The sequence below is a fragment of the Aquarana catesbeiana genome, linkage group LG03 (assembly GCF_042186555.1).
Source record: "Aquarana catesbeiana isolate 2022-GZ linkage group LG03, ASM4218655v1, whole genome shotgun sequence".
Lineage (NCBI taxonomy): Eukaryota > Metazoa > Chordata > Amphibia > Anura > Ranidae > Aquarana > Aquarana catesbeiana.
The window spans coordinates 466,711,591-466,738,776 of NC_133326.1; the positions used below are offsets into that span (position 1 = coordinate 466,711,591).

A 27,186-nucleotide genomic window follows, 5' to 3' on the forward strand; every position below is an offset into this window, starting at 1 on the left:
CAGGGCCAGTCGCATACAAGGGGGACACATAAAAAAAAAAAGTAAATAAAAGAAAGAAAAAGAGTAAAGAAATCTTGTTGCACTCATGTCACCCCTACTGCAGGTGTTCCTGGTCGACAGAGTTTCGATCCTAACCAGGACCTCGCTACTAGAGCGTCAGTCAGGGCCTAGTTCATGGGCTTTTCTATCACATCATTCTGCAGCACCCTTTCATTATACCATTACTTCACATACATCATTGGACGTGATCTCCAGGCGTTAGTTCTGTCACATATGTCTATACATGACACTCTGTTTTCGAGGGGTGACCCTTCACCTCGCAGACAAGGTCGCTTAACAGTAGGCTTGCTGGCGGTGCAAGTGTTAGCAGGCCGAGCACATGTCACCCCCTACAGACCGCAACATTCCTACGTAGGCCGTACCAGACTTCTACTTCTCGCCCCAGTACGCCCTGGGGTTCTGGTCTTCAGGTTTGTGCTCGCCACAGACAGGCACCCGAGCTATCGGTTATCTGGACAGTCACCTCCTGGCCCACCTCGGTCGCCATGCACTCTTCTGAGTTTTCTAAATTTTTACTCAACATAAGTTCTGCACAACAGAACTCTGTCAGCTCCTGTCTATGCCCATCATTCCTTTTTCTGTACTTCTCCCTTTTTCCTCCTCTATGAGTTTTCTCTTTACCACTCCGCTCTCTATCCTATGGCTATGACTCCTCTTAAATATGAGCACCCCACCCCCTTTTGTCTTCTGGCCAGAGCTATGCCCCATGCTGGCAGCGAGGACTTCACACCTGCCCCTCCGTTACCCCCCCAAGCGGGCTCAGAACGCGGCTGCCTGCAGTCCCTCAGGGGACGGAACATCCCCAAACTCTTAGCTGAACTGAGTCGCAGGGATATTCCCTTTCCCGTTACAGCCAGGAAGGCAGAGCTTTTCAGGCTCCTCTTCCCGCCTTCAGTGGTAGCTGGGCCCAACAGGCATCCCTACAATCCATCCACGGGGCCCAGCTGCACTCTTCGGTCTCACCCTTAGCCGCAACAGTTCGGACGTCCAGACCAGAGTCACACATTTGAAAGTTCGCCCTCCCTGACCTGGTTATGGTCCCGATGACAGCTTCTCCTTCTGCAGGTACACCAGGCCCTGCACCTATCATCCTACCCACTCATCTTGTCCCGACCAGCGTCGGGGAGGATATATTGGAGGGCAAAGATGTCATTTGGCATCCCTGCTCATTTCAGTCCATGACTTAGCTGACAACAAATCATACGCCTGGGGGGATGTCTCAGTGGTTGTCAAGTTGAGAGACCCCAGCCTCAGTCGTAAGCTGTCAGCCACTGAGTTCACCTTGGCCTTCAGGATGTTCAGAGACATACTTTGTTCAGCCACCCTCAGCAGGAGGGAGGAGCTGGACTTATATCATCATGCAGTGACAGATCTTGCTTACAAATATGGAGGTTTTGCCTTCTACGACTACCATCGGTCGTTTTCAGCCAAAGCAGCAGCAAAACTTGCCCAGTTCCAGATCGGCTGTGACTGGAGCCTCACAGACACAGAACTTTTTGTCACCACTTTGCCTACAAAGCTGAAGTTTTCGCTCAGTCCCTCACTTGAACCTGTCACACCAGGCCCAGTGTCACAGGGTTATCCATTATCCAGATGATTTTCTGCTCATCGAACACCTGGAGATACTCCCTGGTAGATCTAGACAAGCTAAGAGAGGTCTTCAACAATCTCAATGAACACATAGTGGAAGGCCAACACATTTCATAAGTTTCTCAGGCATCGTCCTGGATACGCATGCTATGCAGCCTAGCCTGCCTTCTGACAAATTAGCTCGTGTTAGGTCAGTCATTCAGGAGTTTACCCGGTCACAGGAGTGTACTAAAAGACAGCTGCAGTCCTTGATAGGGATGCTCAATTTCGCTATGAGAACTATTCCTCAGGGGCAGTCGTTCATCTCAGGGCTCTTAGTCTTTCTCGCCCGAGTGCAGGACCCGACCAAGTCCTCAGACTAGACCCAGCAGCAATACCAGACTTGGCTATGTGGGACGAGTTCCTCTTCAACTGGAACGGCATATCAATGTTTTTCCCTCAGTATCAGCTCAGTTGCCCCAGGTAGTCACAGATGCTGCAGCCTCCATCGGCTTTGCTGCAATTTTTGGCCATCACTGGTTCGCCAGACCTTGGCCCCCGTAAATCTGCCTGATTCCTGGTTTCCCTCGATCTTCGTCATTGTTCGAGCTGTACCCCATAATGGCAGCAGCCCAAGTCTGGGGCCACACGTGGACAGGTCAGACAGAGCTCTTCACCACAGACAACAGCTGACATCATTAATAAGGGTAAATCCAAGTCGCTCCCCATCATGTCCTTCCTGCGCAGGCTGCTGCAATTATCACTACATCACCAAATTTAACAGTTACTGTGAGCATATCCCTGGCAAGTGCAATGCCGCAGCCAATGCACTGTCCCGCTTCAATTTTGTCTCATTCATCCAGCAGGAACCCAGAGCCGACCCATCATCCACTCCTATCCCACCTTGGTCTCAACTAACAATGGAAGCCACACCTTGCCAATGCAACCCGGCTCATCAACCACTCACTGTCTAGCAACGCACTAAAGGCTTATTGCACGGCCTGAAATACCTGCCGTAGGTTCCTTGCCACTTGTCCCGGAACCACAGCAGATGACGTCACTCATGTCCTAGCCTTTATATCTTATTGCCACACACAGCTGGCTCTCGCTCATATCAGCTGGCTCTCGCTCATATCACTATCAGGCTGTACCTGGCCGGTGTCCAAGCCACTATGTCCTTCATCTTACAGTCTCCAAAACGCAACAAACCGGACCCGGAGTGGATATCAACTTCTTTCAAACCAGCAACGCCTGGTGCCCATCAACGATCTTTTGACCATCTGCTCTTTCACCTACCCAGCCAGCCAGCCAGCCAGTCTCCAGCTCGTTACTGCCTTTTCTGGTCAACCCCCTGAGTGGCAGTCAGTTTATTAAACATGTTGGGGTCCTACTGGTCAACTTAGGCCTAGACCCCAGGCGGTATTCTGGACGTTCCTTTGCATTAGTGCAGCCTCAGCCACATCTCAGCACGGAGTACAAGACCATGTGACCAAGAAGCTAGGCAGGTGAAAGTCTGCCTGCTTTACCAGATATATATTCCAAACCCTCAAGATGGCCCTTTCTCCAAGCTCACTCAATGAGGTTAGAGGCAATAAAGATACTTCCCTACCTGGTTATTTTTGGCCCCTTCTCTTGCCATACCTACCAGACGACCAAAAGCCACATCTCAGGTCTATTTATGTTGTGAGTCTTGTCGCGTGTTTATGTGATCCACATTTGTATCGGTCTTAGGGCCACGACCATAAATTAGAAGGCCAGTATGCTGGCCTGAATTTATGGGAGGAGCCCGGAGGGTATTTAAGCTGACCACTTCCCCTTCCTCTTTGTCAGTTCCATTGCACGATACCCTCCCTCCCATTCCCCTTTTTACAGCACTTCTCAGCAAATTCTCCTCCACAATCATCCATTACTTATCTTGGGTATGGCACCTTTTCTTGCCATACCTACCAGACGACCAAAAGCCACACCTCAGGTCTATTTATGTTGTGAGTCTTGTCGCGTATTTATGTAATCCATATTTGTATCAGACTTAGGGCCATGACTATATATATATATATATATATATATATATATATATATATATATATATATACATATACACAAGACTATCTGTATATATAACGGAAAATTGTTACCAACACTTACTGTAATTTTCCTTTCCTGGCCTGCCCTCACGTCGGCACACAATGGGTTAACTCCTTCCTCCAGTCTCTCAGTACCACCTTCTTTTAGCTGATAAAAGGGATCCCCTCCTCCCTCGCCCTTGTTCCATTAACTAGTGGACGACAGGCTTGTAGGGAGGGAAAAAATATTGTGCTGATGTGAGGGCAGGCCAGGAAAGGAAAATTACAGTAAGTATTGGTAACAATTTTCCGTTTTCCTGGCCAGCCTCACGTCAGCACACAATGGGATTTGATTTAGCTGATATAGGGTGGGATAACAAAAAGAGTAAAAAAACAACTGGTAATGCTGCTTTAGTGAATATTTTATTTTGCTTGGAAGGGTGCTGACACCACTGCATTTCCAAAATTTGATGCACTAGCTGCTGTGACATCTAAACTGTAATGTCTTGCGAAGGTTCTCGAATGCCAGTAGGGCTAGGTATGCTGACTGCAACTCCAACAGGTTGGAGTGTCTGGTCTCCATCCTGCTCCATTCGCCTTGAACCCGTCTGCCGAGGCAGTGAGCGCCCCAGTCCCCCGGAGACTGGCATCCAAGGTTATCTGGATCCAATCTCCAGGGCTGAGAGGCATGCCCAGCAACAGAGTTCCTGACACTATCCACCACGCCAAGCCCTGGCGGATCCGTCTTGGTATGAAGATTTTTTTGGTGGAGTGATACCCCATCCCACTGCTTTGGAATGCCCTTGTATGGAATCTTGCCCAGGGAACAGCTTGGGTTGCTGCGGTAAACATTCCCAGAAGCATCATACAGTCCCGACAGCGATGAGGACTCCATTATGCTGTTCACGCAGGCTACTAGCTCAGCTATCTTGCTGGGTAGCGAGACCTGCCCTTTGCTTGTGTTGAAAACAAGCCCTAGGTACTCTATCTCTTGGGAGGGAATCAACTGGCTCTTCTCCTTGTTGATAATCCAGCCAAATTTGGATAGAATTTTCAGCACCACTTCGCTTTGTGCCATTAACTCTGCGCTTGCATGCACCACTACCAAGATGTCTTCTAAGTAGTGGAAAATTTTTATGCCCCTCAAACGTATAACAGCGATGGTACCTAGCAAGATCTTGGAAAAGGCTCGAGGTGCTGTGCTGATTCCGAAGGGTAGACATTTGAACTGGAAATAATCTTCCCCTACCATGAATCTCAGGTATCTTTGGTGATGCCTTGGGACATGAAGGTAGGCATCTGCTAAATCGACTGATATTAGCCAGTCCCCTGGTTGCAGAATTGATATAACTGTAAATATTGATTCCATTTTGAATGTCTTGGGATCGATATAGTGGTTTAGAGATCTTAGGTCTAAGACCGGTCTGAGATCCCCGGACGCTTTGGGCACCAGAAAAATTGGGGAGTCGACCCCTGTTCCCTGCTGCTTTAGAGGAACCGGCGAGATTGCCTCTTTCTGATGTAATTCGGTCACATTTTCTTGCAAGCACCTTCGTTTCTTCTGATCTTGTGGCCATTCTGTCTGGACAAGGATGTCTGGTGGTTTTTCTCAAAACATTATCTTGTATCCTCGCTTGACTATTTTCTGGACCCATTGGTCCTTGACTTTCTCTGCCCATACCTTCCAAAAGGATGCCAACCTGGCACCCACCTGGGGGAGATGGGCGGTCAACCCGTCAAAAGGACTTCTCCGGTTTCTTAGCGGTCTGAGAGGCCTTAGACTTCACGTTCCAAAGAAAGGAGCTTTGTGAGCCTCTCCACTGTCGTCTCGTATATTCTCGGCCTGGTCTATATAACCTGGCCTCCTGCACCCTTCTGAACTCTGATTGACCTGTCCAAGCGGTTTGCTGTCTCCTTTTGGGTCTCTGTGATAGCAGACCCGACTTCCCTCCAGTAGCTCGTTTAATAGCTTCCTCCAGGGTGTCCCTGAATAGCATCTTGCCCTTGTATGGAATGTTACAAAGTGCCTGTTTCGAGGTACTGCCACCCAATGGAGTAACCATAGGGCCCTTTTCGCTGTTACTGAAAATGTCATAATTCTTGCAGCAGTTTTACTAGGTCTATAGAGGCTTCTGCCAAAAAGGCGACTGAGAGATTAAGTTCCTCCATTGCCGAAATGATTCTGGCCGTCTCTACGTCAGACTTCAGGGCCGTCTCCACATTTGTGACCCAGACCTTCAGAGCCCTGGCGATCGATGTTAGGGCTATGGCCAGGCGGCAAGCTGCACCAGCAGTTAAATAGATCTTCTTTAGATCTGTGTCTGTGCGCCTGTCCATCGGGTCTCTGAAGGTTGTAGAATCCTGCAATGGCAAGGACCCCTGCCTTGCTAAGCGCTGCAAGGCCGCATCTACCCCTGGAGGTGACTCCCAAAAGGCAGCATCTGGGATGTTAAATGGGTATAATCTTAAAAAGCAATTTTGTACGTTTGCCTTCCTTTCTGGCTTTCCCCATTCCTCATCAAATAATTTGCGTATCTCTGTCATGAACGGGAAGGTTGCCCCTTGCCTTTTCAAGTTAGGGAAATATCTTTTAATTTTTTCCGGAGGCTGAGTGTCTTGTTCCCAGTCTATAGCCTCCTTCACTGCTACAATGTAAGGGTCTATGAGTTGGAAGTCGAATAAATATTCTGACGGTTCATCAGAGTCTGAAGAATCTCCTGAAGATATTTCAAGCCCCGGTGATGAGTCTCGCTTCTGCTTAGATGCGTTCTTGGCTCTAGGCTTAGTCCCGGAGGCACTTACGCCTGGGACCACCTGCATACTCTCCATCACCGCCTCCTGAATATAGTCCTTTATCTTACGTGCCTCTGTTTCTCTATCTGTGGCTACATCTCTTATGCATTCTGCGCATAAGAGTTTCTCAGGGGCAGATGGCGCTAAACTGGCCCAGCAGAGGCCTTCGGCGGTACGGCCTCTTGATGCACTTGGTTCTGCCGCCATAGCGGTCTGAGCATTTTTGCGGCGTGGACTGGCCGTTGCTTGGGATCTATGTCCTGTGCGTGACCCAGATGCATGCGGAGATTTTGAGCGGTGGCAGGACTTTTCCTTCCACAACTGTCTTTTTTTAGGACTTCTACTCCTATAAAGACAAAACACCTTATTAGACTGGTGTTGCACTCTTGTTTTGTGGCCCCCGTAGACCCCTCCTACCTTTCTGATGATGTTCGTGCACTTTGGGGCTGTGGTGAGCTCATACTACAGCAACAAAAGACAGGATATAGAAATAAGAAAAAAGAAGTTCCTATTCTATCGCTTTTTTTTTTTTCTGGCTCTTTAACCACTTGCCGACCGGGCCATAGCCAAAAGATGGCTACAGCGCGGTCGGCTTATTCTGGGTGGATGTCCGTGGGACGTCATTCCAAAATGTTGCTCCCACGCGCACTTGGGAATGTCTGTGACCGCCGGGTCTGAAGGACCCGGCGCATCATGGATCACAATAGCCACTGATCAAATGACAGAGCGATCACTTGTAAACAAACCGGCATCACGTCATGACACCGGTTCCTCCCTCCCCTCTGTGTACCGTTCGGTACAGTGCGAGGGGAAAGGGGGAGAGATGGCAGCAGCGCTGTGGGCTGTTAGTGCCCACAGCGCTGCTCAATGTCAATAATCTGTAATACTCTGCAATACTCTGCAACATTGTGCAATACTCTGCAACACTGTGCAATACTCTGCAACACTGCAAAACTCTGCCAATATTCTGCCAATACTCTGCAATAACTTTTAACAGAAACAAAATTTTTTTTTTTTTAATCAAATTTTCTGTCTTTTTTGATTTATAACACAAAAAATAAAAAACCCAGCGGTGATTAAATACCACCAAAAGAAAGCTCTATTTGTGTGAAAAAAAAAAGGACAAAAATTTCATATGGGTACAGTGTTGCATGACTGAGTAATTGTCATTCAAAGTGTGGGAGCACCGAAAGCTGAAAATTGGTCTGGTTAGGAAGGGGGTTTAAGTGCTCAGTTGTCAAGTGGTTAAAGGAAATAACGTTACCTTAATACTGGATATGGAGTCACTCGGGGTGGCAGCAGGTTTGTAGGGTATCTGAAAAGCTGTAAACACATGGCGTAATGCATTTTGTTATCATGGCTCAGTAAACACTGACAAAGCCCAGCCACCCCTCCCCCTCTGTGAAGGAAACTCACCAGTACACTTCCCTCACTAGCTGTGGCAAACAGCACTGGAGCTTCTGGCTCTCCAGGCTTTATGGTGAGCGTTGCTAGGTGACGCCTAACCCCTCCGCCCCCACAGCCCCGCCCCCGTGAGGTCATCGCCGACCGACAGAAAACACAGGGGAGGCGGCCGGCGCAGCTCCTAGGGAGCAGAAAACGAAAGCACGATACTACAGCAACACCACAGCCTAAAATGGTAAGCTCTTTAAGCCTTAGTATGCCCGCATGGCTCCTGCACATAGAGCGTCCAGTCAGGCATGTACTGGCCATTGGGACTACAGGGAGTTTCCCGGTGGGCCGATGGCTCAGTGGGCCGATTTCAGTGACAGTGGACCGCTGCCTCCCTCCAGTCCTCTGTCCCCCCCGCAGTGCTCACCTCCTCTCCCTGGCTAGTTATGCAGCGCGCCTGAATACAGACATGATGCTCAGGAGTCAACACTTAGAAGCTCATCATACGATCTGGAAGGAGGGCGGCCTCACTTTCCTGCCTAATCTTGTTCCATGGGGGGGTGGGCACCAAACTGATTCTTTGCCCCAGGTGAAATAATGTCTAGCTTCCCCACTGGTACTGCCTATAAGAGAAATAATGTAGAACGGCTAATAGCTAGTGGGGGGGGGGGGGCTTGGGTGGCAAGCCGGCATGGGAGAGACCTGTCAAAGTGGGCCAGTCTGGGTGAAGTCCAGGGCCAAATTTTTGTCCCAGTCCAGCCCTGCGTCCAGTGTGATAAAAGGAACTATCTTTATTGTTCTGGACTTTCCGATCCCTGGAGAGGCTTAAACCTGGGTGGGTAGGTTCGGTAGGGGGGTGTAGTCTAATCCACAAGCATGGTGGCCTGGAGTCTGACCAAAAAAAAGGAACAAGGGGCGGGGGAGGAGGGGCTCCCTTTTATCAGCTAAGAGAAGGTGGTACTGAGAGACTGGAGGAAGGGGTTAACCCATTTTGTGCTGATGTGAGGCTGACCAGGAAATATTAAATACACTGCTTCAAATACAGTTTCAAAGGCCATAAAATGTCAAGATAGCACAACCCCCCCCCCCCCCCAAATTACCCAATTTTGGAAAGTAGACACCACAAGCTATTTGCTGATAGGCATGTTGAATCCATGGAATATTTTAAATTTTGCCACAAGTTGCGGTAAAATTATTTTTTTTTTTTTCGCACAAAGTTGTCAATAAATGATCTATTGCTCAAACATGCCATGGGCATATGTGAAATGCCACCCCAAAATACATTCTGCTGCTTCTCCTGAGTACAGGGATACCACATGTGTGAGACTTTTTGGGAGCCTAGCCGTGTACAGGACCCCCGAAAACCAAGCACCGCCTTCAGGCTTTCTAAGGGCGTAAAATGGTGATTTCACTTCCTCACTACCTATCACAGTTTCGGAGGCCATGACAAGATAGCACAAAACCCCCCCAAATGACCCCATTTTGCAAAGAGGACACTTCAAGCTATTTGCTGAGAGGCATGTTGAGTCCATGGAATATTTTATATTTTGCCACAAATTTCGGGAAAATTAAAATAGTTTTTTTTTTTTACACAAAGTTGTCACTAAATGATATATTGTTCAAACATGGCATGGTTATATGTGGAATTACACCCCAAAATACATTCTGCTGCTTCTCCGGAGTACGGGGATACCACATGTGTGGGACTTTTTGGCAGTCTAAACACGTACGGTGCCCCGAAAACCAATCACCGCCTTCAGGCTTTCTAAGGGCGTACATTTTTCATTTCACCCCTCACTGCCTATCACAGTTTCGGAGGCCATGAAATGTCCAGATAGCATAACCCCCCTCAAATGATCCAATTTTGGAAAGTAGACACCCCAAGCTATTTGCTGAGAGGCATGTTGAGTATTTTGCAGATCTCGCTTTTTGTCACAAAGTTTTGAAAATTGAAAAAATAAAAAAAAATAAATACATTTTTCTTTACTCTCTTCAGTTTCAAAAATAAATGAGATCTGCAAAATACTCACCATGCCTCTTAGAAAATACCTTGGGGTGTCTACTTCCCAAAATGGGGTCATTTGGGGGGGGGGGGGGGGGGGTTGTGCTATCTGGGCATTTCAGGGCCTCTGTAATTGTGATAGGTAGTGAGGAGTAAAATCACAATCTTACACCTTTAGAAAATAGGATTTTTATAACAGCTTACCTGTAAAATCCTTTTCTTGGAGTACATTACAGGACACAATTTTTTTTTTTTTACGCAAAGTTGTCACTAAATGATAAGCCTAGCTGCATACAGGACCCCAAAAACCAAGCACCGCCTTCAGGCTTTATTTATCGTACATCACAGGACACAGAGTCATAGTAGTTACTATGTGGTTATAGGCCACCTTTAGGTGATGGACACTGGCACACCCTAAGAGAGGAAGTTCACTCCCTATATAACCTGCCAACTGAGGGGAGGGAGACACAACAAAAGTAGGGCACCATGAGACCAGAGGACTTATACTGCTGCCTGCAGCACACTGCACACAAAGGCGATATCCTCATGCCTTTTTACATCCATCTGATAGAATCTGGTAAATGTATGGACTGAAGTTGCGGCCTTGCAGATTTGAGCCATGGAGGCTTGGTAATGCACTGCCCACAAAGCACTAACAGCCCTGGTAGAGTGCACTTTGATTTGAGAGGGTGGAATCTTCCTTTTTAAACCATAAGCTTGAACAATTACTTGCCGAATCCATTTAGAAATAATAGATTTCATTGCTGCCTGTCCTCTATTAGGACCTTCAGACAACACAAACAAAATATCAGTTTTTCGAATCGGAGCAGTCGCCTTCAAGTAGACTTTGACTGCTCTCACCACATCAAGAGAATGTAGTGACTTTTTTTCAGTAGAACAGGGTACTGGAAAAAACGAAGGCAGAACAATATAAGAGCAACAAATAGAGCAGCCAACTCTGATACCCTTCTTGCAGAAGATACGGCTACCAGAAGAACTAGTTTCCTTGTCAAAAGGACCAAGGGAATATGTCGTATCGGCTCAAAAGGCTTTTTCTGTAAAGCCGACAGAACTAAATTCAAGTCCCAAGGTTTCAGGGGTGACCTAACCGGTGGATTAAGCTACGTTACCCCATGCATAAAGCTACGGACCAAAGAATGCAAAGCAAGTGGTCATTGAAATAATACTGATAAGGCCGAGACCTGGCCTTTGATAGTACTCAAGGCCAGCTTCATCTCTAACCCCATTTGCAGAAAGTCAAGGATTCTACCTATGACATAATTCCTGGGGTGCCAACCCCTGGATTCACACCAGGAAACATATGCCTTCCAGGATACCACTGAACTTGATAGCCCACGCTTCTTAAGAATGTGGGTCTCAATAGCCAAACCGTTAAATTTAGCGTTTGTAGGGTAGGATGGAATACCGGACCTTGCGAGAGTAGGTCTGGATGTGGTGGTAGGGTCCATGGGTCCCCTACCGCCATCCTTATGATCTCTGCATACCAAGGTCTTCTGGGCCATGCCGGGGCCACAGGAATCACCGACTTCCCTTCCTGTTTGATCCTGCGAAGAAGTCGTGGAAGCAGCAGAATAGGAGGGAATGCATAAATCAGTCAGAACTGATTCCACGGGACCACCAAGGCATTTGTTCCGCATGCTAGCGGATCCCTTGTTCTTGACACAAAGTTGTCGATCTTCTTGTTGAACCTGGACGCAAACAGATCTATATCCTTGGCATATTGCCAAGAAGATCTCGGGGTGAAGAGACCATTCTCCCGGGAACAACTGCCAGCGATTCAAATAGTCTGCCTGCCAATTTTCTATTCCTGGAATGAAGACTGCCGATAGGTAAGGTACATTGTTTTCTGCCCAAGTTAGGATATGATTCACCTCTCTCTGGGCCACACAACTTCTTGTGCCCCCTTGGTGATTGATATAAGCCACAGCTGTGGCATTGTCGGATTGAATCCTGACAGGACAATTCCGTAACCTGAACGTCCAGGCCCTCAGGGCCTAAGCATGCTTCCCGAATCTCTAGAATGATGATGGGCAAGGCCATTTCTGATTTGAACCATTTCCCTTGGACAGTCACCTCTTCCAGGACTGCTCCCCAACCCAAAAGGCTGGCATCTGTTGTTACCACCTTCCAGGTAACTGGTAGGAAGGATTTTCCCTTTTGCAGATTCTTGGTTATCAACCACCAACTGAGGCTCTGGCGCACCTTCGGAGACAAACACATTGGGAAATCTAGAGCTTGGACCTTCTTGTTCCAAGCTAATAGGATACTGTTTTGCAGCAGCCTCGAATGAAACTGAGCATAAGAAGCGGCCTCAAATGAAGCCACCATCTTTCCCAACAACCTCATGCAAAGTCGAATAGAAGGATTCCTTTTTGCTTTGACCTTCTGAATCAGTTCCTTTATGGTGCTGATCTTTGACTGGGGCAAGAATACCCTTTTCTGGGCTGTATCTATGATCAGACCCAGGTATTCTAATTTCCTTTATGGTTTTAAGGAAGATTTCTCTAGGTTGAGAATCCAACCTAGGTATTCCAGGTAATTGACTGTGGTGACCATACTTTGGTCTAAGTGGGCTACCGACTGGTCTATCAAGAGCAGATAATCTAGGTAAGCTATAATCGTTATACCTTGGGCCCTTAATCTGGCTAGGGTAGGGGCCAGGACCTTTGTAAACACTTGAGGTGCAGTAGCTAGACCGAAAGGCAGAGCTAAAAACTGAAAATGAAGATTTTCTACCTCGAAACTTAGATATTTCTGGTGAGTGGGGAAAATAGACACATGGAGGTATGCATCCTTGATAGTATGGAGACTACTGATCGGATTGACTGCGAAAAGAGCTGATATTCAGGAACCAGTTTCATTGAGATCTAGAATGGGTCTGACATCTCCATTTAGTTTTGGCACTGTGAAAAGGTTTGAATAAAACGCCAATCCTTGCTCTTCCATGGGGATCACCGAGATCACTTTTTGAGACAAAAGACGATCCAATGCTTGAAAGAGAGTCTTATTTTTCTCTGGATCCTTGGGAACGTTTGATCTGAGAAAACGAGGAGACGGGGACTCTCGAAACTCTAGTTTGTACCCTAGAGCTATTGAGGAAGTCAGCCATCTGTCTCGACACTCTTCCTGCCAGACCGTTGAGAACTGCAGAAGTCTTCACCCCCACTCGAGCGAGCAGGGGCGCCCCTTCATAAGTAGGCTTTAGTATTTTGTTTTGTAGGTTTCCTCCCCAGGACTTCTTTTTTCCCTGGGATTGACCCTGAGGTTTACCTCTTGAACTTGATGGCAGAGGCCGTTGTGACTGCCTGGAGGCTGATGCACCTGGCACTGGAGAAGGAGCTCGTTTAAATGCAATACGTTTACTCCTTTTCCTAACTGGCAAAAGGGTACTTTTTCCACTAGAAATTTTTTGGATGTATTTATCCAAATCATCCCCAATAAGCCGTTCACCGCGGAAAGGAAAACTAGCCAGGAGCTTTTTGCATGGCGCTTCGACTGACCAATTTTTCAACCATAGTATTCTACCCATATGCACCAGCCCAAGCGCAAGGTGCGAGGCCTGAAGAATAGAATCTCTCATAGTGTCTATTGCAAAACATAAAGCCCCTGGTAGCTCGGCTAAATCTTGGGCCTGCTGATCAGGGATAACCTTGAGCACCTATTTCAAGGATTGACATACACCAATTGCTGCCACTGCAGGTTGAGTCACTGAACCTGCCAGAGAAAATGTGTTTCTTAGCAGTAATTCCAATTCCTTATCTGTTGGATCCCTAAGCATTTGAGCACTGTCTATCGGACAAATCAAACTTTTATTCACAGAGGATATAGCAGCGTCAATTGCTGGTATCTTCCACCTTTTAGTAAATTTTTCCTCCATAGGATAAAGTGTTGAAAACTTTTTAGGAGGAAAAAAATGCTTATCTGGGTGATCCCACTCAGAATACATAAGCTGTTCCAGCAAGGAATGGACAGGAAAGGCATGCACAGCTTGAGGAAGCTTTAGCGAACCCAAACAAGAAGTGGGCTTATCAACTGACTCCGTTAAAAGTAGCATAAAAGTGGAGCGGACCAACTCAGTAAGAGATTGCACCATCAATCTTTCAGATTGAAGTTGAAGGAGATCCTTCCGCATTTGACCCTTCAGAAGAGGAGTCATCAGCCTCTTCACGGTCTCCTGAGGGAAATTCATCTTCTCCTGCCCCCAGTTCCTCTGTTTGAGGGTCCCGGGTAGTGGAAGGGGACCTGTCGCATTTTGTCCCATTCTAGGAAGATGCAATTAAAGCTGCTAACCTTTCTTCCAATCCTATCATAGCTGAGGAAAAAACCTCTTCAGTAATATAGACAGGGGCTGCAGTGTTGGAAACAGTTGCAACATTTGACAGCCCCGATAGCTCACCCTGACCAGCCACCCCAGATCTCTCAGGAAAGGATGCCATTGTAGAGATGAGACTAAGCTTCTTACAGCTTGAGGGAGAACCTTTTGAGCCCTTTTTTTGGTTGTTTCTACCTCCCCTTCTGACTATAGCCCAATGCACAAATGCAGAGGTACTACCAGAAGAAATTGCACCCACTGCTTGAGCAAATAGTCCAGCAACTGCTGTTGCTATTAATACTCAGCCTGATGCTCAGTAAATGTGTTAAGGGAATGCCTGTGTCACCACTTACATGCCCCCTTCTGCTCTTGTGTCCCTCCGAGAGCTGCAGTCAGCCAAATGGAGCTTTTTATAATGCACTCCCGCACTGGACGTTGCTGCATGCTAACGCCGCACCAAGCCATGCCACCTCCGTCTTCCCACCGTGCCCCCCCTTCCTCTTTTCAAAAGAGCGTTTTCCCGCACAAGAGCGGGCCTCCGATCCGACGGGAACGGTGTGTGTGGGGGGTGGTGGCGAGGAGGAGAGCAGACAAACCGCCGTACAGAGGCGGTGGAAGAACAGAGCAGCAACCGCCGATCGTTCTGGGCTTTCCCCTACCTATCCAGGAGAGGGGGAGAGCTTCTGTCCAGGTAGGGGTGTTTTTGGAAAAAATACCCCCCCAACATCTTACGGGAGGCCTGAGTCTGCTTAGCCCGGAGGAAACCTGCAACTTCTGCTGTCAGATATCGATCTATGGAAAGCATGAACAAGGCACGTGCTCTATACAGCCTCCAGTGGTGACTTTAGGCATGACAACATTTACTTTTAAAGGAGACAATCCAAAAGAAAATTTAAAATTCCTTAGGAATCTCCAATTACCTTATCCCGCCGCAGGGATTCTGTGGTAAAACTAACAGACCCAATCTTCACCTCTCACAATGGCTCCATTCAAAAACCTTCAGGGACAGGGGCCCCTTTTTATTGGGGGTTCCACTCACCTGGATCCATAAAGCACCCCGCCAGGAAACTTTATGGCTGAAAAAACCAAAGCCCTGGATCCTGGGGTCCAGCTCTCTAAAAAGAGAAGCGTTACGGGCTAAACCTCGTTTCTTCCACCACAAGGCCCGGGTACCATACAATTCGGCATGAAAAGACACTTTGAATGGATCCAGCTGCATAGATTGCCCCAGCAAAGGAATATTCCAGCGGAGCTCAGCCTAGCACATCTTTACTCATGACCAACACCTAAAGACACTGGCAAAAAAACTGAGGTACTCCCAGTAGTGGGAGGGGTTATATAGGGAGTGAACTTCCTGTCTTAGGGTGTGCCAGTGACCATCACCTAAAGGTGGTCTATAACCCACATAGTAACTACTATGGCTCTGTGTCCTGTGATGTACGATAAATAAAGCCTGAAGGCGGTGCTTGGTTTTTGGGGTCCTGTACGCAGCTAGGCTCATCATTTAGTGACAACTTTGCGTAAAAAAAAAAAAAAAAAAAATTGTAATTTTCCCGAAACTTGTGGCAAAATATAAAATATTTAATGGACACAACTTGCCTCTCAGCAAAAATCTTGAAGTGTCTTCTTTCCAAAATGGGGTCATTAGTGGGGGTTTTGTGCTATCTTGACATTTCAGGGCCTCCGAAACTGTGATAGGTAGTGAGGATGTGAAATCACCATTTTACGCCCTAGAAAGCCTGAAGGCGGTGCTTGGTTTTTGGGGTCCTGTACATGGCTAGGCTCCCAAAAAGTCTCACACATGTGGTATCCCCGTACTCAGGAGAAGCAGCAGAATGTATTTTGGGGTGTCATTTCACAATGCCCATGCCATATTTGAACAATGTATCATTTAGTGACAACTTTGTGCGACCTTTTTTTTTTTCATTTTTGCGCAACTTGTGGCAAAATATAAAATATTCCATGGACTCAACATCCCTATCAGCAAATAGCTTGGGGTGTCTACTTTCCAAAAAGGGGTAATTTGGGGATGTTTGAACTGTCCTGGCATTTTATGCACAACATTTCAAAGCTTATGTCACACATCACCCCCAACTACTTTTTTGCAAGAAAATTACTTTGAACCCCCAAACATTATATATATATATTTTTAAAGCAAAGGCCCTACAGATTAAAATGGTGGGTGTTGCAATTTTTTTTCACACAGTATTTGCGCAGCAATTTTTCAAATGCAATTGTTTGGGAAAAACTTTTTTTTATTTTAATGCACTAAAAACACACTACTTTGCCCAAATGTTTGATGAAATAAAAAAGATCTTATGCTGAGTACATGGATACCATACATGACATGCTTTAAAATTGCACATAAACGTGCAGCGACGACAAACTACATACGTTTTTAAAAGCCTTTACAGGTTACCATTTTAAATTTAAAGATGAGGTCTACTGCTAAAATTACTGCCCTCGATCTGACCTTCGCAGTGATACCTCACATGCATGGTGCAATTGCTGTTTAGATATGACACCAGACCGACGCTTGTGTTCGCCTTTGCGCGTGAGCACGGGGGGACAGGGGTGTTTTTTTTTATTTAATAATTTATTTTGCTTTTTTTTTATATTTTTAAACTGTTCCTTTCATTTTTTTAATTTTTTTTTAATCATTTTTATTGTTATCTCAGGGAATGTAAATATCCCCTATGATAGCAATAGTTAATGACAGATACTCTTCTTTTTTCTTGGGGTCTATTAGACCCTAGATCTCTCCTCCTGCCCTCAAAGCATCTGACCACACCAAGATCGGTGTGATAAAATGCTTTGCCAATTTCCCAATGCCACTGTTTATATCCGGCGAAACCTAAGTCATGAAATGCTCGTAGCTTTCGATTTCTTAGGCCATAGAGATGATTGGAGCCATTCTGGTCTCTGATCAGCTCTATGGTCAGCTGGCGGAACCACCGGCTGCATTCTCAGGTTCCCTGTTGGGACAAGAGAGCCAGAGAAAATCATGGAAGACGGTGGGGGTGGGACATTCCTTCCCACTGCTTGTAAAAGCAATCTAGAGGCTAATTAGTTGCTAATATTGCTTTTACATGAAAGCCGACCGCTGGCTGAAAAGAATGATACCAAGATGACACCTAAACCTGCACGCATCATTCTGGTATAACCACTCAAAGTCCAGCAAATTGTAATGTTCTTTTTTTCATGCAGCCTGTGGGCTGAACGAAAAAAAGAGATTGATCGGTAGGTATGCCCACCATTAGAATACCGCCCTTCATCCACCCACTTCTAATGATGGGCATACATGCACCATTTTTTTTTAAACTGTGGTGGTAAAATCACCTCCTACAGCGCTGCAGTCGCTGATTTACGTATCATGGGAGCAAATGCTGTTGCTGTCAAGATAAATAAATCAGTTCTGCAGCTGAATGGCGTACCTGCTAAGCAAATGATGGTTAACAATAAAACATAACAATAAAAGTAAAAAAACAATAAAGTAACATTACAGTATAACAGTAAGACTTACCATACCTACAAAGAAAATACAATAAAACATAGTAAAGATAAAACATTTTTTAACGCAATCTGTGCCTAAAAAATATATGCTGAAGCATGGGGGTAATCCACTGCTAATTTTAGGAGCAAATCGCTCCTCCACCCCTGCCCCCATGCTTTGGCATATATGCTTTTTTTTTTAACTGTGATGGTGAAATCCCCTTCGACAGCGATGGAGTCACAGCTTTACATATCGTGGGAGCAAACGCTGTTGCTGTCAAGATAAATAAACCTGTGCTGCAGCTGAATGGCGTACCTGCTAAGCAAATGATGGTTAACAATAAAACAAAGTAACATTACAGTATAACAGTAATGCTGCGTACACACGGTCGGAATTTCGGGCCGCATAATACCGATGAGATTTTTTCGATGAAAAATGCGACCGTGTGTATGCTCCATCGGTCTTTTGCTGACGAAATTCCGGTCAGCAAAAGATTGAGAGCATGCTCTCAATTTTTCAAACAGGAAAAGTTCCTAACCGAAAATGTGACCATCTGTGGCAATTCTAACGCGCAAAATCCCTACACATGCTCGGAAACAATTCGACGCATGTTCAGAAGCATTGAACGTCATTTTCTAAGCTCATTGTAGTGTTGTACGTCACCGCGTTGTGGTCATAATTTCAGCAAACTTTTGCGTGACTGTGTGTATGCAAGGCAAACTTGAGCGGAATTCCGTCGGAAAAGCCGTCATCTCTTTTTCCAACGAGAAAACCGATCGTGTGTACGCTGCAAAAGACTTACCATACCTGCAAAGCAAATACAATAAAACATAGTAAAAATAAAACATTTTTTAACGCAATCTGTGCCTAAAAAATATATGCCGAAGCATGGGGGCAATCCGCTCCTAAAGTTTGGGGCAAATCGTCCCTCCACCCCTGCCCCCATGCTTTGGCATATATGCTCTTTTTTTTAACTGTGGTGGTGAAATCACCTTCTGCAGCGCAGGAATCACTGATTTACGTATCATGGGAGCAAACACTGTTGCTGTCAAGATAAATAAATCAATGCCGCAGCTGAATGGCGTACCTGAAAACAAAAAAATGGTTGTCAATAAAACAAAGTAAACGGTAAAGTATAAAAGAATTACATACCCGAAAAGCAAACATGATAAAACATAGTAACAATAAAACATTGCATTGTAGAATACAGTAAAAAAAAAGAGCAGAATAATAGAGAGAGAGAACAATAAAACGACAACTATTTTTGTTTTTTTATTTTATATATTTTTTTGTTTTTACACTTTTATTTGTAACTGTAACACTTGTAACGGTTCGGTTCCAGGTTCAGGTCTCCCAAAATGCGATGGCATCTTTGGAGACCCTGTGAAAGTGTGTCCTAGTCTGTGCAGTGCTGTACCCTACGCTAATACTCCACTAGTGTGTGGTAGCCAGGGGCGTTGCTAGGTCTACAAAAGATCTGGGGTTAGAGCCCATAGCAGCGGTCACCAACCTGGGGGGGGCATGCCCGTGGTAAGCAATTTTTCACGGGCAAAGGAAGGCTGGTGTTGGCGTTTCAATCATCATGGCACCATGGTTGATATGGTGTCAGGGTGATCGAAGCGAATTGTTTCTATTGTTACATTGTAACATATAATGAAGTGATTCAACTCACCATAATGTAGAATCAGTGGGAGCCCTGGGCATGTCACTTGCCACCATCGCCTGTCACCAGGTGCAGCTTTTTAACTTGCCACCATCACCTGCCACTAGACGTGGATTGTCACTTGCCACGTCACCTGCCACCATTTGCAGATTGCCACCATTTGCAGATTGTCACTTGCCACCATTTGCAGATTGTCACTTGCCACCATTTGCAGATTGTCACTTGCCACATCACCTGCCACCATTTGCAGATTGTCACCTGCCACCATTTGCAGATTGTCACTTGCCACGTCACTTGCCACCATTTGCAGATTGTCACTTGCCACGTCACCTGCCACCATTTGCAGATTGTCACTTGCTATTATCACTTGCCACATCATTAGCCACCATTTGCAGATTGTCACTTGCCATGTCCCCTGACACTACTTGCAGATTTACACTTGCCATCATTTGCAGATTGTCACTTGCCACATCACTTGCCACCATTTGCAGATTGCCACTTGCCACCATTTGCAGATTGTCACTTGCCACGTTACCTGCCACTATTTGCAGATTGTCACTTGCCACGTCACCTGCTACCATTTGAAGATTCTCACTTGCCACGTCACTTGCCACCATTTGCAGATTGTCACTTGCCATGTCACCTGCCACCATTTGCAGATTGTTACTTGCCACGTCACTTGCCACCATTTGCAGATTGTCACTTGCCACATCACCTGCCACCATTTGCAGATTGTCACTTGCCACCATTTGCAGATGGTCACGTCACGTGCCACCATTTGCAGATTGTCATTTGCCATGTCACCTGCCACCATTTGCAGATTGTCACTTGCCACGTCACTTGTCACCATTTTCACATTGTCATGTCACTTGCCACCATTTGCAGATTGACATTTGTCATGCCAGCTAGTGCCTCCAAATGTGCATTGTCGCTTATTGGTGGCAGGCTGGCAGCACTGGTCCATTTAGTGAGAGCAGGAGAGTGGAGATGCGGGGCAGGCAGTGAGAGATGATGTAATCTCTCTGCTCCCCACCGCACCTCTGACATTTAAAAGGCCCGCGCTGTGAGTGCGGAAGATTGCTGATGTGTGGTGGGCAGTGAGAGATGATGTCATCTCTCTGTTCCCCACCGCACATCGCTCCCACGTTGAAGTGGCCGGCTGTGAGGGTGGAAGAGCGGTGACGGGCGGGCGGAGAGAGATGATGTCATCTCTGCTCGTCTCTCCTCCACCTCCAATGCTGCCCAGCTCAGCCGTGACGCGCTGATACTCGAGGCTATGGGCTCCACATTTGGGGCTCCAGCTTCAATAGCCACACCCTGGTGACGCCTATGGTGGTAGCGTTATAAAGATTCACCAATGCAAATACCAGGATGGTCAGGACAGGAGGGAAAATAATAGCGGGTGTCACGCCTATATCCACGCTTTCTACAGACACAACATTTTCTTTGGGGGGCTCGTTGTGTAGGGGTACCAGGGAGGACATATGGAAAATGCCTCTCATGCAGCCGGCTTACTGCATTTGGTTTGGAAGTTGGGCCACAGCATCGTCTGGAAACAGAAGGGCTATGACGATCTCTTCCTGGAATTTAAGGAAGGATCCAGTTCGTCCTGAAGCTTTGTAAAGCACATAAGGATTCAGCGGAGCCAATTAAAATAAGTATACAGACACTTTTTTGTGCCAGTGTCTGGCCTTATGGGCAATTAGATATGGCGCCAACAACTGGTCGTTGAGGTCCACCCCTCCCATATTAAGGTTATATTCGTGGACACAGAGGGGTTTCTCCACAACACCAGTCACCGTAGGAATTTGGACTGTCATGTCTGCGTGAAGGGAGAACAAAAACATTCCAATTATCCCTCCACTTCACAGCGAGCAAATTATTACTCTTCAAGCAGGCTCTCTCCCCCAACCTAAGACGGGAATCTACAAGCTGCTGGGGTAAGCCCCGGCGATTAGATGGCACGGTGCCACATGCACCAATTCCATGATCAAACAAGTGACTAAAAAGTGTCACACTCATGTACTAATTGTCCACATACAAGTGGTACCCCTTTCCAAATAAGGGTGATACCAAGTCCCACACAATCTCACCAGCGCTCCCTATGTAATCTGGGCAGTTCTCTGGCTCTACGTGACTATCTCTCCTTGTAAACCATAAAACTATATGTATAGCTTGTGGCCCTGTCACAGAGCTTATACATCTTGACCCCATATCTGGCACACTTGCTGGGAAGATACTGTTTGAAAGACAAGCGGCCAGAAAACTTAATCAGGGACTCATTAATGCAGACAACTTGATAGGGAGTAAACAAGCCTGCAAACTGTTGGTTGAAGTGGTTTACGTTGGTTGATCGTATCCAGGGTCACCCTGAGGATGACAGAGTTTGTTGTCATTGAAGTGCATGAACCGCAAGATCTGCTCGTATCGTGCCCTGGTCATGGAAGCAGAGAACACGGGCATATGGTGAATTGGGTCAGTGGATCAATATGACTGCAGCTCACTCTTTTTAGTTATGCCCAAGATGCGGCGGTTGGGAACCGGTTAACACACATGTGTTTTTTTGCTTTCCTTGCTCTTTTCCAAGTCATGTTTTGTTGACCAATAAAATGTATAGCCAATTTTTATGTTTTATGTGTTTTGTTAATTTTCATGCAACAGATTTCCCAGCTGCAGCTTAACTAGACTGATTGGCATGGCAAAACAAAAAAATGTGTCTACAAGCTACTTTCCTGGTGCCTTCATGGTAGCATATGTATGGATTGTGCATATGCTGCTATAGATAGTCACCAGGAAAGGAAAATTACAGAGCGGTAAGTATTCAATTTTTCATTTTAGCGCAGTGGTTCTCAGCCTCAGTCCTCAAGTACTCCCGACAGGACATGTTTTGGGAATTTATCTTAGCTAAAATAGCTGTCCAAATTTCAAAGCCATTGACTCTGATTTAAAGCTCCTGGGCAAGATGAAGTAAAACTTGCAATCATAGCCTGTTGGGGGTACTTGAGGACAGGGTTGAGAACCACTGATTTAGACCACTGAGCTAAAATTGAGCTCAAGACAATCCTATTCTAATTGTGGGCATTGGAGGGAAACCAACTGAGTGTTAGAACCCCTGCTTGTCTTTTTTTTAGATTGGGCTTTGTGTCCTTTTTCTAAAAATTGGCTCTACTTCCTGTCACATAGCCAAACAGGAAGTGAGGGTAAAACCCTACCAGTGTATTTCCTTGGGGACACACAGGTCAATCTAACTAGTGTCCCCATTAGGCAAATTGCACTCTAGCACTTTGTGTACACCCCACATTATTAGGTATTTTGGGGTTTAGTAAAGGCAAATCCACTCCGCAATACAACTGTACTCACTGTAAATCTGAGGGAAGCATCATCCAATCATGTAGAAGCAAAAATGCGTTTTTTTTTCTTGCATGTCTCCCTCGGATCTCCAGCAACTGCACTTCCAAGTGCACTTGTAGAGCAAAGTAGATTTGCCTTTAGGAAATAAACCCCAAAGTCCAAGATACCTAATAATTTGGGGTGTACACAGCAAAATGCTAGAGTGCAATTTACCTAACGGGGACACTAGTTAGATTCACCTGTGTGCCCCCAAGAAAAGACATTGGCAGGGTTTTACCCTCCCTTTCTGTTTGGCTATGTGACAGGAAGTGAATAAATTTGAAGGAGAAACTGGCAAAATTTGGGAGGTGTCTTCACCCTATCAGGGCTGAAGACATTCCCAAAAACTGACAAGACTTCTAAACCCTCTGCACTCTATCCCAAGCAAAAATAAGAAAGGATTTAATTTACTTTAACTTTGCAAAGACACATTCCTAAGTTCAACTGTGATGCATGTCAATGGCCCATTTAGACCTTGTTTAATAGAAAACACCAGTTGCCTTTCACTAGAAACATTTGTTAGTCCAGTCCTGGAAATCTGCATCTGCTTTACTAATAATTTCCCTAAAAATTGGGTTCCTGTATCTAGATGCGCCAAATGCATCTAGATGCGCCAAATGCATCTAGATGCGCGATCGCTGTGTATGTGAGATGCGCAACTGCTGTGTGCAAGGAGGTATGTACCTGTGGCGCATATCTGGTTCCTGGAAGCGGTGGCCAGCACACAGGAATGACATCACTGTCCTGAGGCGATTCAGTTCACATTTGCAGCGCTTTACAAATTATTCATTCATTCATTCACATCACGCCCTACAGGAAGTTGCTTGTACTGCTGCTAATTTCTTCCCATCGCCATGCCCCACTCACTGTTCTCACTGAAGAGATGATCCTTATTTGCAAATTAAGGATTTTTCTTTTTTAACATGGGGTGGTGTTTGTGTGGGTCCCCAACACACATTCATACATACATATAAGGCCAATTTAGACAGGATCAGATTTACCTACCAGCATGTTTTTATAGTGTGGGAGGAAACCAGAGTACCTGGAGGAAACCCACACAGGCACAGGGAGAACATGCAAACTTCAGGTAGATGGTATCGTGGGCAGGATTCAAACCAGTGACCCTTGTTTGCTGCTAGGTGAAGGTGCTAACCACTACACCACTGTGCTGCCCAAATATATATCTATAAATGTAGGTTCTTGTGTCCACCAGCAGAGAGAAGTTGGGTAGATGCCACACTCCCAATTCTGGAGGCATAATAATGGTCTAGCACAGGGGTCTTCAAACTACGGCCCTCCAGTTGTTCGGGAACTACAATTCCCATGATGCCTAGTCATGTCTGTGAATGTCAGAGTTTTTGCCTCATGGGATGTGTAGTTCTGCAACAGCTGGAGAGCCATAGTTTGGAGATTCCTGATCACTCTAGCATGTCTTGAAAAAAGGTGGTTTCTCATGTGCCTTGTATAATGTCCAAGAAATATCGTTAGGAAAATACAAGTGGGTCATGGCACATCTACATGCACGCTTGAACAATTCATTCAAATTATAGGAAATCAAACAGGCTCTTGCACTAAATCTAATTTATTTAAGATCTAACTGATTGCAGTGTATGGTCACCTTTAAAGATCAAGACCTGAACATATTAATTTATTGGGTTTAGAAACACTTCTCTGTTCTTTGTAATGTATTGAAAGATTTGGGTAAAAAAAGAAAAAAAAAAAACACATTAGCATCAAAAGGGATAATTAACTGAGAACATCTACTAATTGCCTAACAAGACACATCCAATGAGATAAAATTAACCAATTGTATTGGGCATGCTCTATTATTAATAAGAAAACTGCAGTTACCCTAGCGCCAGTTGCAATTTACATATTTATCATCGTGTTGCGCGTCTGCGTGCGCTGGTTCGCACGTTTAATCAATGACTTTTCCGGCGCACCAATTAAGGTGTGAACTGGTGCAGTGCATTCGTCTTAGTAAATCATCCCCTAACTGTCTAATAGCACTGAACAGAGCCCTGTTCTATCTCTCTATACGCCAATATCACACTACAAATGGCTTGCATTGGAAAGAATACTTTTATAGTGTGGGGTGGGATTAAGAGCAATGAGCCATAATTGGATACAATGAAATTATGACAGCATCCAATCATGGCTCTGACAGTGCTCTGTGCCTTGAGTGGGCAAAGCTTTCATTGCTTCAGCCAATCAGGGCTTTCAATGCACTGTGTGGCAGTGCAGTGCATTGTGGTCGTTTGGCAGGCCGAACAAACAGTCGAATGACCCTATAATTCAGTTGTTTGAGGAACTTCTGAACAGCCAATGTTCAACCCAAACTCATACGCGGTCCGAACTGTTGGACCATCCTTATTTATAACCATTGTTGAAGTATAACTAAAGACAAATTATGTTTCATTTATGTTTTTTGACAAAATGGAGAGCATTAAGAACACCTATTAGGTTTTTATTGCTGTCTGTGCCCCTGTTAGGGAGATTCACCCTCTCTATTTGTCTTGTTTATCATTATCATTAAAAGTGAAAGTAAAGGGGTTGTCTCTAGAACAGTAATAGAATAAAAATCGTCCAATGTGGACACCAGTTCTGGTAATCTGGGGGCCCCAAGGGATTCCCCTAATTTGCAGATTTCCTCTCACTTCCTATTTTGGCTATGGGCCAGGAAGTCATGCTAAATCTCCCCAATGGGACACAAATGGCAAAAAAAAAAAAACTGACAGAAGTTATAACCCTCCCTTAATCTATCCAAAATGAAAAAAATAATAGTTTTGTCTATGCCTTTGCCTTGCCTTCAAGTATATAGTATAACAAACTCCTGCTCCTACCACTCAACAGCTGAGAAGCAAGTTTTTTGGCACACATCTTTGAAGACCTTTCTCTTGTAAATGTATTTGTTGTCACACATGCAGCACTGGAATTATAGCAATAGCTGTAATTCCTGGTATATACAAATGTATGAATTAACCGTGAAGATCGTTTCTATTTACAACCCAACTTTTTTTACAATTAAGATTTTATAAAGATGTGCGTGCCTAAAGTGCCGTTTTAAATGTAATATTAAATGATTTACAATTTTTAATTCAGAAATATATTTTCATAACTTTTCAAACATATTTGTATGTTAAAAAAATAGGACATCCTCATAACAGCAGTTGTTCTATTTTTAAAATGTTACAAAAAAATGTCAAATGATCCAATAATATAAAAAAAAATTATGTTATTGCAATTTCTAGTACATTTTATTGCCGATATATTCCAATACAAAAAAAAAACTTTGTAGATTAAAGTGCTGTAACTTGTGATTACTTACTGTTAGTAATTACAGTAAACACAATTAAATATAATACCTAACACTATAATGTGGATGTCATATATGCTATGAAAGAGTAAAATAAATTATTTTGAGCACACTTACCGCTGCATGATGTTATTGCAATCAGAATGATAAATGATGCATAGAAGGCATTTAATAAACACCTATACTGCTCAGATTGCATGATGGTGACCAGAAAGTCTAGATAAAGGACACAGTTGCAGCACTATTACCTTTCAAACTCTTCACAGATTATCGGAAATGTCCCCATGGCTCTGTCGAGAACACATTAGTAACCACTTCCTCAATGTGGACCATAACTATAGACGAATGTTGTAGATGGTAATGAATATGTTTTGGTTCACTGCTTTGGTTTAAAGAAAACTATTTCTTCAATGGCAATCTCTCTTTGTGCTGTTAACAAATAAGACCTTCTACTAACCATACAAAATATAGATGTTCCTAACAATGGAAGGCTGGAATGCTATATAGCGACCTATTGCAAAATTCTCATTTAATGTTATCTAATGTAATTTAGCTAATGTATACAAAGTTATGATACGATGGTATATGGTCTCCTCAAGGATAGCTTGCATGAATTCTGCTTATTTTAACAAATGCTTTAACGGTTGCACTTTAAACAGAGACATGCTCTCTGGTGGACATGTCCCCTGACTATTACTTTCTGGACAAAGGTATTTAAACTAATAAGTACGCTTTGTCAAATGCAAAAAAAAATTGTGCTTATACAAAGTCGACAATAGTACTAAACCACAACAAGTTCTAATGCACTTGCAGTAGCCAAACAGATGGTCGCAAATAGTGGCCAAACAGTGGCAGGATCCTGGGGAAAGCAACAAACTGCCTTTCTAGAGGTCAAGCATAGAATTACAACATACTACTATCACGCTCAATGAAAAACGTACTAATGTTTTGAACTATACTCATGCAAAAAACCTCCATATTTGGAAATGCGGTTATGACACATTTATCCAACTATAGGCATCAACAGCCTAAGATCCTCTTTGAGATCACCTTAAATGGCTTCTTCCCACTATAAATATGTCTGCATCTCTTCCTTCACCCATGGACCTAGG

General features: G+C 44.9%; 1 protein-coding gene across 1 annotated transcript in view; it reads right to left on the bottom strand.

The window, feature by feature from the left end:
• The window catches only part of LOC141133979 (uncharacterized), a 145,053-nt gene extending 118,713 nt beyond the window's left edge, over positions 1–26,340 (bottom strand). Inside the window, exon 1 of the mRNA XM_073623579.1 lies at positions 26,192–26,340. Within this exon, the coding sequence (XP_073479680.1) occupies positions 26,192–26,273 (82 nt within the window). The 5' untranslated portion in view covers positions 26,274–26,340. The remainder of the gene's footprint in view (positions 1–26,191) is intronic.
• Between the last annotated feature and the right edge of the window lie 846 nt (positions 26,341–27,186).